At 42.0% G+C, this 17,831-nt stretch overlaps 1 protein-coding gene across 4 annotated transcripts in view; it reads left to right on the top strand.

Annotated features, from left to right (window-relative positions):
- ntn1a (netrin 1a) overlaps window positions 1-17,831 on the top strand; it is a 249,427-nt gene that overhangs the window by 201,873 nt on the left and 29,723 nt on the right. For all 4 annotated transcript variants that reach the window (XM_039740676.1, XM_039740677.1, XM_039740674.1 and 1 more), the window contains exon 6: window positions 8,261-8,335. In XM_039740676.1, the coding sequence (XP_039596610.1) occupies window positions 8,261-8,335 (75 nt within the window). The remainder of the gene's footprint in view (window positions 1-8,260; window positions 8,336-17,831) is intronic.

The following is a 17,831-nucleotide window of genomic DNA, read 5'->3' as shown; positions in this document are numbered from 1 at the left end:
TTTGGGATGGGATTTTATTACAGTGGTATTACACGTGAAACTTTTCGACTGCTTATTTTTTGTTGGTGAAAAATAAATACAAATTTGATTACAAAAAAATAAAATATCAAACCCCTTACTTTATACCCTTTTTTTTGTGCCGTAAATGAACACATTTGCCGTTGTTGCCTACCAATCTGCACTCGATAACCCCTAATAACAAAATGAAAGCACATATTTTTCAGAAAGGATTACAAATTCATGAAAAATCAAAACCTGAATTCTCTCATTCATAGATGCTGTGAGGCTCCATGTTGTGGTCAGGTACATGGAGGGATATATTAGCCATTTTTGCCGACACAGTTAAGGCTCAATAACATATAATGACAAAGTGAAAACATGTTTTCAGAAAAAGATGCCAATTTATTAAAAATCGAAGCCTAAAACCTCTCCTTCATGTCCGTATTTAGACCCTTAATGGTGTACTTTGTAGAAGCCCCTTTAGGGTCTACAGGCTTTTCCCACCTGCATTTGGGCAGTTTATCCCATTTTTCTTGGCTGTTCCTCATGCTGTCTTCAGGCTTCTGGGGGTTTATGTCAAGGCCCGTCAAGGTCAGTCAGAGATTTGTCCCAATGCCACTCCAGTGTTGTCTTGCCTGTATGCTTCGTGTCATTGTCATGCTGACAGGAGAACCGTTACCTCAGTCCGAGGCCTTGTGCTCTCTGGAGCAGGTTCTCTTCAAGGACCTCTCCGTATTTGGCTTCATTTCTCCATCCCTCAGTTCTGATCAAGTCTACTTGTGGCTCTTGCTGAGTAACGTCCCATAGCATGATTCTGCCATCACCATGCTTCACCATAAGGATGGTAATTAGGCAGGTAATGAGCTGTGCCTACACCAGACATAGTGCTTGTTGTTTGGCCCAATGAGTTTAATGTTTGTCTCATCAGACCAGACACTCTGACGGTCCTTTAAGCTATTAAATGTCTTTTGCTAAAGAGTGGCGTCCATCTAGTCACACTACCGTAAACGCCTAACCGTTGGAGTGCTGCTGAGATGGTCTTCCTTCTGACAGGTTCTTCCATCTCCGCAGAGGACTTTTAAAGCTTTGTTAGAGTAGCCATTGTGTTCTTGGTCTGGTCTCTGACTCCCCTTCATGCCAACCTGGTCAACTGCCGAAAGAGTCCTGGTGGTCCTAAACTTCTTCCATTTCACAGTTATTGAGGTCTCTGTGCTCCTGGGACCACTCAAAGCTTTACAAATGGTTTGATCCCCTTCCCCTGATGTAGGCCTCACCACAATTTGATCATGGAGGTCAACAGAGAGTTCCTTGGACTTCATGGCTTGGGTTTTGCTCCAACATGCAGAGTGGATTGTTGGACCTTCCACACATGGGTACACGTGTGCCTTTCTACATGATGTTCAACCACAAGTGGACTCTAGTCAAATTCTAGAAACATCTCAAGGAGAATCAAAGCAAATAGGAGGCACCTGACCACAACTTTAGGTGCAACAGCAGAAGATCTAAACACTTAAATGAAGGAGAGATTTCAGGTTTGGATTTTTTTTTTGGAAACCTTTCTGAAAACATGTTGTCACTTTGTCATTATGGGTTATTGAGTGCAGACTGATGGGCAGAAAATGGCAAGTGTATCCATTTAAAATTAAATTGACAACGCTGCAAAGCGGGAAGAGTGAAGGGGTCCGGATATTTTCTGAATCCACTGTGCATGGAGTTAAGAGAGAAGGTGAGGTCACTGCATGCTCAGGACATTCACAGAGATGGAGTAGGCCAAAAGCCTAAATGAGCCTAACCGAGGTCTGACACAATCCTCCATATATACAGAAGTGGTTAGTAGAACCAATGGGAGCCATAATGGGCCACGTTATTAAGCAGGCAATGTACACGACGCCATTACAAGGGTTAATTCAATTAACCCGATGTGTAGTTAAGTATAACATCTTTAAATATCTTAACTGTTGTGAGGAAATGTTTGCTCAGTAGAGAAACAACACAAATGGATGAAGTGAAGGGTGGAGAGGAAACCCAATCATTTCTGTCCAACGTACTCACTCAGCTCATTTATATGGAAATGAAGCGCTAGTGATACAGAGCTCTCGATTCCATTTACTTTTGCATTTTTTGCCATCGTTCACAGCTAATTTTGCATCTACTAGTAACAATTTTTTTTTTTGCATTTTTTTCCTTTAGCCTGTTGCCGCAGCAACCTCTTTCATGCCCTGCATAAAAGAAAATAAAGGCCTGGCATGAACCGAAGGGGGGACAAAGCAAAGAAGTTTGTTCATATTCAGGCGTGCTTCAAAAGGTCCGACATCCCCCACCCCATCTCTGCCTAAACCCCGCAAGGATCGAGCGTGAAGAGAAGGGTTAAACAGATATAGCGGGCGGGCTAGCCTGGAATGTAAAGTATAAGGCCTAAGAGGCTGAGATTGTGAGGAGTAGAAAAAAAAAAATGATGATAAAATTCATCATAAAGTAATAAAAAAAAAAAAACCTAAAACACAAATGCAAAGCCCAACTCTCCTGGAAAGCACTCTGTTTCCCAGGAATAAAGTCCATTTTAATTCACAGGGGACCGCTCCATAATCATTATTTCTAGGCTTTCTGTTCACTCTTTTGAACATAAAATGAACTAAAATGAAAGAGATGCTAATGGCTGATATTGTAGAGAGTGAAAACATAAAGGTCTTTGGGTACAAGTAATGAGCTACTGTTTCTACTCCAGACATGCGGCACTGCCAGCTCTCCTGCGCTGTGCTTTGGGGGTCATTCACTTACTCATCACAGGGAGGTGAGACGAGGAGCAGGCAGAGTCAGTCCCAGAGCCAAGGACAGAAAGCAGACGTCTACTGGGCCATCTTACCTCCTGGGTTCAAGGCAGACGTCTACGCTGGACAGGACTTTTTAACATGCAATGACGTAAAGGGCAGATAACTGACAAACTCTATAAAATGAATACTGTGAAAACGCAATTGATCAGGCTGTGTGCAACTCAAATCACTTTACAACAGCATCGGAAACACTTCCACTGTGTTAATATCCTTACAAGTAATTCTTGTGGTATGTGTATTGTATTTGTGCCCTTTTGTCTGCTACTGTAGTCCTGCAATGGCTCTCAGGATTTGTAAAGGTTGTATCTATCTATCTACCTATAGTAGAGTACCTTTGATATGTGTATATCTATTGTATAGTGCCTTTCCTATCTATCTATCTATCTATCTCATCCTGCTGTCTACTGTATGCTAAAATTAAAATCCATCTATCTGTTGTAAAGTGCCTTTTATATCTATCTATTTTTCTATCTTATCCAGCCTACTATAATAAAATTTAAATGTATCTATTGTATAGTGACTTTCATATCTATTTATCTTTTGTATAGTGGCTTTCCCATGTATCTGTCTTTTGTATCCTACCTACTATGCTGAAGTTAAAATCCATCCATCTGTTGTAAAGTGCCTTTTATATCTATCTATTACATAGTGCCTTTCACATCTGTCCATCTATCTATCATATAGTACCTTTCATATCTATCTATCTATCTATCTAGTATATAGTGCCTTTCATATCTATCTATCTATCTATCCCTGCCTACTATACTAAAATTAAAATCTATTGTATACTGACTTTCATATCTATCTATTGTATAGTGCCTTTCCCATCTATCTATCTTTCGTATCCTACCTACTATGATGAAATTAAAATCCATCCATCTATTGTAAAGTGCCTTTTATATCTATTACATAATACCTTTCACATCTGTCCATCTATCTATCTATCTATCATATAGTGCCTTTCATATTTATCTATCTATCTATCCTATCCTATCCTGCCTAATATGCTGAAATTAAAATCCATCTATCTGTTGTAAAGTGCCTTTTATATCTATCTATTTATCTATCTATCGCATAGTGCCTTCCACATCTATCTCCTCCTGCCTACTATGCTAATCTAATCTATCTATCTATTGTATACTGCCATTCATATCTATTTATCAGTCTATTGTATAGTACCATTCATACCTATCTATCTATCTGTCTGTCTATCAATCTATTCTACTGTGCCTTTCGTATCTATCTATTGCAGGGTTTCCCATTCTGTAGTGGCACACTTCTTGTAACTGAAATCATCCCAATGCTCACCACTATCTTACTAACCACAAACACATTAAGTCTCATACGTGTGCTCAATTGCCCAAAGCGCTAAAAGCTGCTAAAAAAAGGAGCTCTGATATCAGCATTCACAGACACAGCACTTAGTCAGCACTTTGGTGGCATTTCCAAGCTGCTTCGCCCCTTTGCCCACCCCTCTCTGCCTAAGAGGCAACCCGTATGCCCACTATCTACCAGCACTGCGAGGCTCACTGGCGATCACACACTCAGGGCAGATGAACTCTAGCATCCAGGAGACACATCCAAAGTGCTCTAACATGGCAATCACTGAGCTGCTTTTATGCCTCCTTCTCCAGGTAGATTTCTACTCTTCAGATCAGTTATGACCACTTGTGGAGCTTGTCCCTCTCCGGTTCAGACCCAAGTGTGCTACACTATTATTTTCATGGCACACCTGTGTAATTTTCATGGGGCGCCACTGTGCTGCTGCACACTGGTTGAGAAACACTGATCTATTGTATTGTGCCTTTCATATCTATCTATCTATCTATCTATCTATCTATCTATCTATCTATTGTATTGTGCCTTTCATATCTATCTATCTATCTATCTATCTATCTATCTATTGTATTGTGCCTTTCATATCTATCTATCTATCTATGTAATCTTGCCAACTACACTAAACTATCTATCTATCTCATACAGTGCCTTTTATATCTGTCTATGTATCATATAGTGCCTTTCATATCTATCTATCTATCACAGAGCACACACTTTTATTTATTTTAGAGACACATTTTTAACTCTGCACACGTCTTTGGGATAAGGATGGGAAAAAACTGAAATAGTTGGAGAAACCACTCGCGGATGTGTGGAGAGCATGCAGACTCCATTGAGGCAGTGACCAGACTGGAATTTGAACTTGAGTTGTGAGGTAATTGCCTAGGGATCGGATTTAAAATCCAAGTATTCCAGTTCAATTGTCGCCGCCAACTCCCTGTATTACTCCTGCGACGTCACTTAACTGGTCTGTAATCTAATTGTAGTAAAATGTTACACTGAACTTGTAAATCACCTTGGCTAAAGGTGTCTAACAAATGTATCTTCATAATAAATAGCCCGGGACCCTGACAGTACTAACCATTCTGCCACTATGGGCCAATAACAATCAAATGTATTTTCATAGCAAGTCTTTTTTTATTATTATTATTAATAACCCACAGCACTGCACACAACAATCCATATAAGATAATTAAAAAGAAAAAAAAGTTCAGAACACAACTCCATTCAATAGCTATAAATAAATATAACACGTTTCATTTAAATTGGACAGTATTAATTCATCAAATTGAAGCATGGCGACATGATTGTTAGGTGTTGGGGAATTTTGGAATTTTCATTTAAATAACAGCTGAGATCAATACTGTAACTGTTCCAGTGGGCACCCGTTTATTATAAGAGCCCTGAAGGTGCCCTGCCATGTGAACACCTCAGAGCTCATGACAAGACTGATGAATCCTGGGATCGCTTCATGACAAAGACAATTTGAACAACGCTGCTATAAAATCATCAGTTTACACCATTTCAGATGAACATCCGAATCCAAATTTGCTTTATGGGCCTGTTATGCTAATGTGTACTGCAGGTGGCGCAGTGGCAGCGCTGAGGCTTGGCAGTAAGGAGGTTGTGGTTTTGCCTCCCGGGTCCTTCCTGCCTGGAGAGCGCTTTGGGTAGTGAGAAAAGCTCCCTATAAACATTAAGAATTATTATTATTACCATATAAGTCAGGTCTGATTTTATGATCGATTTTTTGGGTTTCAAGACCCGACTTGTACGCCCAGTCAAAAATACGACACTTAAAATTTTTTTTTGCCTCCTCCCATCTCACACCAGTTTCTCAGACACATCAAATTTTGTTGCAGCAGCGCACTTACCAATTTCTTTCGCTACTTTAACGACATTTAATTTAAAACCAGCTTCATATTTTCTTCTGATCGGGCGCTCCATCGTAAATAAGGGATGCTCTTACGATAACGGTGTGAGATACAAAAAACACAAATCAGTGCAAGTGTCACTTCGGAATAGTTCAGGTATCACCGCGTTGTCACGTAGGCACAACAGAGAGAGAGGTTAGGAGCACACGCCGATACAGCGCATTGCTGCACCCACATAGGAAAAAAAGGCTGTGTGCTCCGTGATTACTCTCTCAAGTGGGAGTTAGCATATCATAATCTCCTGGACCAATAGCGCGAGTTTCCCGCATTCGACTTATACAACCAACATTATAAAATACTGGAAATTATACTGTAAAATCAAGCCCCGACTTATCCGCGGGAGAACTTAAACGCGAGTATATACGGTACTAGGAATTGATAGTATTGGTGCAACATACAAGGACAGAACGAAATACAAAAGATAAAATATAAAATGTGATTTGGCATACAAGGGCAATACAAAACAAGAAAAGATACAGTAGGGTTAAAAAAGTCCAAGCTGTCCAGTGTGCAGGAGATGCTGAGTAGAAGCTCCGACCTGATTAGTCAGAATAACCGCAATGGAAAGAAAGAAACTTTTCGGTGACGTGTTGCCATACGCGCACATCCATACCCTGGAAATGTGGCGCAGAGGTTAAGGCCTAAGACTTCAAGCCCGGAGGTTGTGGGTTCAAATCCCACTACTGACACCACTGCCTGTGTCACTTCACCTGCCTGCATTCCAAAAGAAATGGAACCCAATGTATGTCAGATGTTGTGATACCTTGGTTGAAGGCCTCGGCCAAATAATGAAATATTTTGTGTAGGGAGAAAGGTACCAAAATATCAGTCATTGGAAATCCATCTCCTCATTAAATAGGACCTCCTTCTATATAAATACTACAGTGAGTAGTAGTAAATGTCATGTGATTTTTGTCTCCATGGTGGATGTAGTGGCATGCGAGGTCTTAAAATTTCCCTTACATAGCACAGTGTTCTGGGTTTGAACGTTGCACCCACTCGTGGTTGTTGTGGGGTCTGCATGCTCGTCACACACTTGCTTTCTTCTCCTGCTTCAAAGACATTCTGTATGCGTTTGGTTAATTGGTGAATCTAAATGGGTATGGTGTGAGTGGTCCCTACAGGACATCGGTGCCCAGTCCAAGTTTGCTTTCTGCCAGGATTGGCTTTGCTCTCGACTGCAATCCGAAATTGTACCGAGTTTCCTTTCAGCACGTTATGAGACCAGTCATCGGTGGAAAAATGAAAATCGGATAATCCATCAACTGGTCCTTGAGTCGTCGCCTGGGCACTCGAGCAATGCATTGATAAGTCGGCACAAAATTCCACCATTGTATAAAACGGCTGCTTGAATGGATGGGTGCGCCTCGGCCTAAGGAGTCGCTGGCACTGCAGCAGCTCGGCCTGGGCCTTCAGTGAAGGCAACATCCACCATTTTCACGAGATGGGATCTAGCGGCCCCCAAGAGTGCACCGATGATTATATTTATACACTGAGTAACTCATCATAAACCTTTGAACCAAAATGTGGGAAACTGCTAAAGAGGGGCTATGTCTCGCTTGCTTGATCGGAGTGAGGTATTTATTATTCTCTTCACTGGAGTGGACAGCAAAAGGCTTTGCTTAAGCTTCATGGGCTACTAATTTCTCCCCTGACCTCTTTTTGTTGTGGGGGTGACCTCCTTCCCTGAATCCCCATGCAATGAATGGTAAAGTTTGACACAGGCCAGGGGCTCGGCAGGGAGGTGGGGGGAAGAGGGGGGCACAGTGTGCTTTGACAATGAGAGCTCTATAGGCCTTAATCAGGCCCCACAGTGGCGTTTTGACAGCGGGGGGAAATTTGTGTGGCTCTCAAAAGACCTGGGTGGCACAATAAGCACGGCCTTGGGGTCTCACATTAGAGGCAGAGGCGACCGACAGACAGCGCAAGTATTTACCAGGCAAGGATCCTTTGTGTGGGCCTTTTCAATAGAAATTAAGGCGTTCTTGAATGTGCTGTAAGCCCCATTAGACAACACAATTGAACCTGGCAGATGGATATCATAAGAAGTTAAGGTATTCAGAGCCGGGTAGTCCAGGCATTCTTTCTCCGAAGCCTAACGTGAGTCTCTCTTTGTTTTTGTTTCTTTTCTTCCCTTTTTTCCCCCTGCCGACATAGACTGCGAGTCCTACTGCAAGGCTTCTAAGGGCAAGGTGAAAATAAATATGAAGAAATACTGCAAGAAGGACTATGGTGAGTACCAAACGTTTCTAAATCTTCTTTATTATTGTAATATATTACACAAAATGTCCTCCTACAGAATCCATCCATCGACTAGCCAGTAATTCAGAAGTGTATTATCATTATTTATTGCATTGTACATTTATGCACTCCCCCGACCCACGGTATAAAACACACACACACACAGAAGAAATGAACACCTTTTGTGACCAGACATTAAATAAACTTTGGAGATCCGAGACCAAAACTGCAGAAATGTGGAATGACTAAACATAGAAGACGAAATGCTAAACAGCAGGAAGCAGAGGCAGCCTAAGGGGTGTGCGGGGCGTAGGGCTGACCAACCCCACGCCAGGCCGGTTACGTCAAACGCTGTTACCGGTATGTGTGGACTGTATAAACTTACGTACCAATTTAATAAAAATAATGTTAACATAGGGCGGCACGGTTGGGCAGTGGGTAGCGCTGCTGCCTCACAGTTAGGAGACCCGGGTTTGCTTCCTCCCTGCGTGGAGTTTGCATGTTCTCCCCGTGTCTGCGTGGGTTTCCTCTCACAGTCCAAAGACATGCAGGTTAGGTGCAATGACGATCCTAAATTGTCCCTAATGTGTGCTTGGTGTGTGTGTGTGTGTCCTGTGGTGGGCTGGCACCCTGCCCAGGGTTTGTTCCTGCCTTGCGCCCTGTGTAGGCTGGGATTGGCTTCAGCAGACCCCCATGACCCTATAGTTAGGATATAGCAGGTTGGATAATGGATGGATGTATGTTAACATACACCAGATTTTCTCGTTACAGTATTCAGCTAAATTTTTGCAAAATAACACGCAAACTTTATCAAAATATAACAATATAATCTTGTAGCAGGGCTACATAATAAAAAGTTGTTTTTTTTTTCTGTGCTGAGTGCGTCATGTTTTCATTGTCATATTTGCTATATTATATGTGTGTATCAGTAATTTTGTCCCCGTAAGTTAAAAGGGGAAGGATGATGAAGAGAGACTGCAGCCCCAAGACGGAAATTACCTGTTGAATCCACCAGTTACATCCGGAACATTCTGTATTTAAACCGGAGAGAGAGAGAGCGAGAGAATAATTTACACATCCGTATTTCTACTCATTTCCCCTCATCGTACAAGTCCATTACTTGCTTCTTAAGGATCCAGATCCTTATCATGACTGCAAGCACCGAGAAACCCCAGGTTTTGGATACTTTTCAACCATTGCCGAGGACATTTACGGTGAGGTCGTTTTTTGTATTGTCGGAAGGAAGCAAAATATCCAATCAGTCAATATTCAATTATTACCAGACTTTACTAGCTTTTGGACTCATTTATCATCCATCCATCCATTCTCTAACCCGCTGAATCTGAATAGGGTCTGCTGGAGCCAAGTTCAGCCAACACAGGGCACAAGGCAGGAACCAATCCTGGGCAGGGTGCCAACCCACCGCAGGACACACACACATACACTAAGCACACACTAGGGCCAATTTAGAATCGCCAATCCACCTAACCAGCATGTCTTTGGATTGTGGGAGGAAACCGGAGCGCCCGGAGGAAACCCACGCAGACACGGGAGAACATGCAAACTCCACGCAGGGAGGACCCGGGAAGCGAACCCGGGTCTCCTAACTGAGAGGCAGCAGCGCTACCACTGCACCACCGTGCCGCCCCTCCTTTATCACTTTCATTTCAATTGCCATTTATCATTCATTTGTGCTTGTGTTTCGTGTTTAGTCATTTATTAGTCGTGGGCAATATTTGTAAATATTGGGTATTTGTGTTTTTGTATAATTAATAATTATTCACTGGTGTCATTGGGATAGTGTGCACATATATGTTATTGAATATTCGTCTGTCTTCATGTGTATTTATATTAATCATTGTCAATATATGCATATTTGGTTTTATATTGTTTGCTTGTTATTGCGTCAGGTCGTTGAAATAGGAGAATCTGTAAGGAGTACGGCTTGTTATCATCTTGAGGGTCTTCAGGCTAGTCCAAGGAAATAGTCTTGGTAGTGTAGTGGCCAGTCCGGGTAAGGGGTCGGCTGTTACAATCTATTAAAAAAGTGCAATTCATAATTCATGACAATACCACGACAGTGCGAAATGCGATGCAGTGTCATGCGGAAATTAGCAGGACGTCTTCTAGAAAAGTACCCAAAGTGCAAGAATGCTCAGAGTCTCGATATGCAGGATGTCGTAGTCATAACTCACGTTGATGTAATGTCAGCCGGTTAGCATTAGCAATACATGTTTCTGTGCATTAATTTTCAGACATGTTTATGGCCTACAAAATAAAATGTGAGTTTCAGCGTTTCGACAGGAAGTGTGAAATTAGCGTAGAGGTATCATCATGAAATCTTTTACCGGTTTTCAGAGACATAAATCCACTTTTTTTGCCTTCCAATTGGAAAAGTCTTTGGTGACATCTTCATAGTCTAATCTGGATGCAATGTAACCCAGCGACTAATGGGCTATACCTATTTTAGGAAGGGGTTATACTGGCAACCCTTTTCGGGCGATGAAGGTGGACTGTGGAATGTTTTCAAAGACGTACATGTACGGAGTTTGACCAGAAGAGGAATTTGAAAACGGTTCCTCTTAGAAGCATCTCAAATATATATACATACTGGAGGATATAACTTGACAAATCCACTCGAACGGGACCTCAAAAGTGGGGCCTGGGGTGGTCACCCCACTTGCCACCCCCAAACGCCGCTCTTGGCAGGAGGCAAATCTTTCTGAAAATGACAAACCAAAGCACACAGTTACCCCCCTAGTTGATTTTGAGATGAGTTTTGTTTTAAATGTTATTTCAAGTTCGGATGAAGAACATCTAAAGCTTCTCATCCACAATTTTAGGAAGGGGTTATACTGGCGGCCTTTTTCGGGCGATGAAAGTGGACTATGGCATGTTTTCAAAGATGTACATGTATGGAATTTGACCAGAAGAGGGATTTGAAAAGGGTTCCTCTCAGAAGCATCTCAACACTAAGATTTTCCAGCGGTGTGAAGTCATAGCTGAGGATGAGGAGAAAGGAAAATAAAATAAAACACTTGCCACACAAACTAAATAATCCGACACTAGTGGAAGTGATGACACGGTACCTTTGTAATCCTTATTATTAGTCTCTTCTGGAAACAGTTCCTTTTAATAGAAATGATTTGGATAGGAATATAAATAACAAGCCGGTTCAGTCTTCAGATGATACCAAGAGAGGTGGACGAGCAGATAATCTCGAATATGTTGAGTCATTTCAGAGGATTGGGTAGATTTGTGGCAGATAACATTTAATGTCAGTAAATGCAAATGATGACACATAGGAAGTAGAAACATTCAATCTGGATACACAGTAGGCGGTCTGAAAATCGGGAGTACCCCTTTATGAGAAGGAGTCATAGCGGCCTCTACGATATCAACTGCCAGACCGACAGAATGTCGGGTTATATAGCGCCTTGATGTGTGGAGTACAAGTCACAGGAGGTTCTGCTCAAGCTTTATAACACACTGGTGAGGCCTCATCTGGAGTCCTGTGTGCAGTTTTAGTCTCCAGGCCACAAAAAGGACATAACAGCATCTAGAAAAGGTCTGGAGAGGAGCGACTAGGCTGAGTCCTGGGCTACAGGGGATGAGTTCTGAGGAAAGATGAGAAGAGCTGAGTTTTTACAGGAGATTAAGAGGAGACCTGACTGAAGTGTTTAAAATGATGAAGGGAATTAGTTCAGTGGATCAAGACGGTGACTTCATCAAGAACACGGGGACACTATGTGAAATTTACCCTTAACAACATTAGGAAGTTTTTCTTCCCACAGAGAACACAGACACATGGAATAAGTGACCAAGTAGTGTGGTAGACAGTAAGACATTAGGGACTTTCAAAACTCGACTTTTGGAAGAATGAAGTGGACAGGACTGGCAACGGGCTGAATGGCCCGTTCTCGTCCAGATTGTTTAAAAGTTTTAAAAACAAAGAACTGAGTAAATCGTAACAACTCACTCCATCAACAACAAGCCAGGCTTGGGACAAAGGGAAGAAACTCGAATTCTAACTCTGACTCTTGCGTACTGTGGGACAAACGAGCTTCCTTCTAGCTTACGTCAGAGAATGCCAAACCTTTTAACTGAAAATAATAAAAAGAGTCCCCGTTATTGGAGACCGCACTATGAATATTATTTTGTTAATGTCACTGGATACTTTTTATAATGCAGAAATGTCCTGCATGTGGACCCTATTAGGTAAAACAGCAGCATTGTATATACTTTGATCAACTGAATTAGAAAACATTAGGGCTGCTGATTAATCGCTATTAACGTGTGTGATTAATGCATTACAAATTTCTATGAATACATTTTTTAATGCAACAATTTAATCTGACAATGCATCACATGTTGCAGAGCCAAATGAAACCAAGTTTATTAATAGTAATAGAGGGTCATGGCTACAAAGGAATTCCAGCCCATCTCGCCAAGCTAAACCTGCTCACAGCCATAATACTCTCACCGACTACCTGAGCTGTATTTGCTTCTCTTCCCTCGACTAGTGATGGGCGATTCGTGAACGCTTCTTTTCAGTGAATCACATGAATCGATTTGTGGAGCTCAACGGGACTAGTGTTAAAGTGTGTGTGCGCGTGTCCAGGGTGCGGCTGCCCACTGATGAACATGTAAAGTGCATGTGCAAGAACCGCCAGACTCGCCAACTGATTCTCGTTCATTTGATTTGTGAATGAGTAAGAACCCGAGAATCAGTACAACGATTCTCATTTACTTGCGACTCTGTGATGTAATGTCTTATTTTAATTAAACATCCTAAATGTGATTTCATACTTTATAGGTAATGAATTAGATATAAAATAACAAACAGTAATAATTATATTTTTATGTACAGACATACCTATATATATATATATGAAACTAATGTAAAAATTATTAAATTGTATATTTATGGTACGATTCCCCTCCCCATCGAGGAACTACAGTATAAGTTATCCCTAAAATGAATCAATTTGCTTAAATGGGTATTTTAGCAGTGTATTCTGCTCCTACTCTGTTCAATGCTTGCATGGACTGGGTGTGGGGTCCAGCAGCTATAGGGCATCTGTTGGTGAAGAAAGATTCACTGATCTTGACTTTGCTGATGATGCTGTGATCTTCACGGAGTCAATGGAGGCTCTGATCACGGCTCTCGAGAGACTGAGTGAGGAGTCTGGGTGTCCTGATAAAAAACAAATTCCAGACCTTTAATGACCTCTTGGGCACGGCCATCAGCAGTGTGTCTGTCTGCGGAGAGAGTGTCGACCTCATCAAGATGTTTACTTACCTTGGCAGTGACATTCATGTCTCTGGTGACTCTTCCTATGAAGTCAGTAGACAGATTGGGAGAGCATGGGGGGTCATAAAGATGCTGGAAAGGGGTGTCTGGCACTCCTGATATCTATGCAAAAGGACGAAGGTCCAAGTCTTTAGAGTCCTGGTGCTTCCTGTCTTGCTATATGGTTGAGAGACATGGATGCTATCCAGTGACCTGAGACGAAGACTGGACTCCTTTGGGACTGTGTCTTTCCGGACTTTGACTTTGTGTTGCTCATGGAGTCCTGAATGAGGCACATTACCTGCATTGTGAGGGAGCGTCAGTTACGGCACTACGGCCATGTGGTGCGATTCTCCTGGGATGATCCGGCTCACGGGACCCTCATTGTTGAAGGCCCAAGTGGCTGGACCAGGCCAAGGGGACACTCACGTAACACCTGGCTGCGGCAGATAGAAGGTCGTTTCTGGAGGGTGGGACTGGACCGCGTGTCTGCCTGGAGGGGGTTGCCAACCGGAATCCCAAACTGTTTTGTGTGTTGGGTGCAGCAACATGATGTGCCAATGCACGCTCCCCAACCTGACCTGACCTGGTATTTCAAAAGAATCAGTTTGGTAAATCAAATCGACTGGCCTATACTGAATTCTCACAGTGCTTTTATAATCTTGTCCTGCTACCATCTGACAAGGGGCCTAGTGACACATTCGTTTATGTAAGTGAGCATTATTTAAAAAAAAAATAAAAATAACATTAGGCCTACCCATCACAAATTTGATCCCACCCCTAATATGAAATTCTACTGTGGGAAAGAAAGAAAGAAAGAAAGAGAGAAAGAGAGAGGGAAAGAAATTGAATGGCCAGTGTCAATAAACTGGGGTGCTGAAGCAATTAGCTAAAATAAATAGTCAGAAAATCTATAATGTGTTATTTTCACCTTCATATCATTTTAAAGACAGCATTATCGATTGAATTCTCAAAGTGGCACACTAATTTGCACTGTGATGGGGCTTGAAATTAAAGAAATGTACTTTGTGCTGCTGACTGATTGTCGTTTCACTATTTATTTAATTGTTTCTGTTAAACAAAACTACTGAATAAACTAAATGATATCATTTAATAGGCTTAGGCAAACATTTTTGTATTTAAAAGTAAATCAGAGTTATGTCTGTTTTATAGAAAAAATATTAATATGCTGTAAGTAGTCAAGCAAAATAACCCCTTTTATTGGCTAACTAGAAAGATCACAATATGCCATGTTAAATCTCGCCTGAAGAAGGGGCCGGAGTTGCCTCGAAAACGTACACATTGTAATCTTTCTAGTTAGCCAATAAAAGGGGTCATTTTGCTTGACTTCTCACCACATCCATAATGGCTAACACAGTGCACCCTAGGACTATGCCATAAGGAAATACAAATAAAGTTTTGATTAATGCACAGTGCTTTTCAATTAAAAAACTTTAATTGTGCGATTATTTGCCATCACATTTTTTTAACCGATCAGCAGCCCGATGTCCTGTGTCTGTGAAAGGCGAGTTTGTGTACCGCTCACTGGGGTTGTCTATGAGAAGGACAGTTACATAACCTGATGGCATTAAGGGTCACAAAATGCCACCAGCCTTGCTTCAAAGACCGTGCACAGGGTACCAGCCTCAAGTTTCACTTTCTTTCATGGTCACGTCCATGTCCACCTTATGTAAATAAGCAATTCTTGTTGCCCACACATTTCTTGCAAAGCAAAATATTTGCGATTCAGCTACAACTGTTTGATTTATACAGTTGGATCATGAGGGGCCTACTGAGGTCATGAAGACATCTAGTTAGGATGTGTTATGGGGGGCCATCCATGGCATGTATGGTGCAATGGGAAGAGACCCAGGACACAGCGGAGCGAGATTGGTCCAGCTTCAGACCTCCGCAGCTCAATGATTCAGTAACTCCACCGGACAGCCAATTGGATTGCAGGTTTTTGTGACTTCAGTCAGATAACTCTCCACCATCCCTAATCTTAATCACAGTGTAACCAGGTGTTATCATGGACGCATAACATAAAGTGACCATCTCCTCAGTGGAGTGGAGGTCTGCAGCTAGACTCTATTGAGCGTAGCGGTTATATCTGTGCGATTGACTGGGAGGAGTGAGGAGAAAAGTCTAGTTTCTCCTGCTAGGCCTCAGCAGGACAAAGTGCAGAAGATGAGCCGAGACATGCATTTCATGTCAAAGGCATGCGGTGGACTGGGACTAGTAAAAAAGAAATATTTGTACAACGCTGAACGACATTAACAGAGAGCTGAGAGATCAAAGGAATGCAACTTCTCATGAAGCGTTTGCCACAGTATTGCTGAAAGACACAGATTCAATGCCAGCAAGAGGGATCAGATGCTCTCGCGGCAGGGGAAAAGAATTTCTTCATGTGTCTGCAGTTGATTAAAAAAGAGTTTTTAAAAGAACGATTGCTCAGAGCAGCCATCCAGACGTGCACAGGACAGGCTGCAAGACAACATTGCCCAGGGTGACAAATGGCACTACACCTTTGGGATTGAGTGGCAAGGGCCGAATGTTCCCACTGCTTAACAGCTTAACAGAGGGACGTGAACCTTACTAGACCATAGACGTCCACTGAACATCCATCATCCAAGGCAGAGGTTTCTTCATCCAGACTGCTCTACAGAATAATCCCATGGTACCTTTCCGCCCAGTACAGAGGAGGTTCATTGATAATTTTATGGAATTTGAGAGACTAATGAAAGGGAAACATATGCTCCTCATTGCCTATTCTACATGATTTAATTCTATTTTCTTATTGCTGCTCTAATTGTTTCCATAACAAGTTTGACTTGAAATATGCCATGCCAGATCTCCTCCATGAAAGCAATATAAAAATACATAAAGCGTCATTCTGGTATGCACGTCATGGAGATTTCGGAGGGAGTGTCATCTTAAATTAATCAGGCAAAACGCAAACAAAGGAGCCTATCGGCACTGAGCACTCACATCTTGTTTTCCTTTCTTTTTTGCTTAATTGCTTTAAAACTGAATTTTTTTTTTGGAAATAAAAGAAAATTCAAACAAGAGCCAAGATCATCCTGTTTGTCCGATCGGGGTAATAGTTTGTGTTGGGGGATCAGTGTCGCGTCTGTCGGGCGATTAAAAGAAGAAAATGGCTAAACAAATTCAAGCTGGTGTGAGCCATCTCAAGGTGAATGTGAAACAGCAAACTCATCCGTAAATGACGTGGCACAGACCGACTCTCGTCTCTGCGTGAAGATTATGAGAGATTTTGAAATTTTAAAAGTTTGTGCGGCACACGGTATTCGAGATACGGTAACAAAAAAACAGCAAGGTGCCAACGGGAAGCCATCTTCTCTACACAGCGTGGCTCTGCTTGTACTTGACTGAGTTGTGCTGGTGATGTCGGAAAAGAGTAAAAGAGGAAACTAAACAGACCGTACAAGACAAAATCACGTCTTTTTGGGTAAATTTTACACAGTAAGTTACTCGGTAGTATGGATCACACAGAATGTTTCTCCGTTTGAGACGATTTAAAAAATTTGCCAATAACTTGTACTGCATGCTCTATTCAAGATATGGCAACGACAATTAAGATTTCTTTGAAGAACAAGCGCACCAAATTTCTACAAGATCGACCCAGTGGGAAAACCGGTTGTTTTGTGCAGACAGACAGACATGAAGATCTCAGGAGATGCTCTTCACATTGACAAAATGGCTGAGCTGCATTGTGGTTTAGTCACCCGAGCAACAAACAGAGCTTGTTTGACCTTTGGTCATTGTTGGTGTTATGTCACCTGCACATAAAGATTTGGTTTTTGCGTTGGGGGGTCTTTTTCTAAGGGAGTTTTCATCAGCACCTGCACTTCAGGGGAGGTCACCCACCTGAAACTTAAGTATTTTTGGGCCAGGCCAGTAACTGGGATGGGAGATCAGCTAGGACAGGGGTGGGCAGTGTCGGTCCTGGAGGGCAGCAGTGCCTGCAGGTTTTTGTTCCAGCCCAGTCAATTAATTTGCTGAGGAAGCTCTTATTACTCAAGTGACATTTTGAGGCTTCGTTTTGGTGGTCTCACTTGTTAAGGTTCCCCACCCTTAATTGCTTATTTCAGTTTTAAACAGTTGCATTCACCATTTTAATGGCTCCTTATTAGCAATAAGATGTAAGTGCAGCTCTCCATCGCAACATCTGTG

This window comes from Polypterus senegalus, chromosome 17, assembly GCF_016835505.1.
Source record: "Polypterus senegalus isolate Bchr_013 chromosome 17, ASM1683550v1, whole genome shotgun sequence".
NCBI classification, from domain to species: Eukaryota; Metazoa; Chordata; class Cladistia; order Polypteriformes; family Polypteridae; genus Polypterus; species Polypterus senegalus.
The sequence above is the reverse complement of the archived record's forward strand: the minus strand, read 5'-3'. Positions and strand labels throughout refer to the sequence as shown.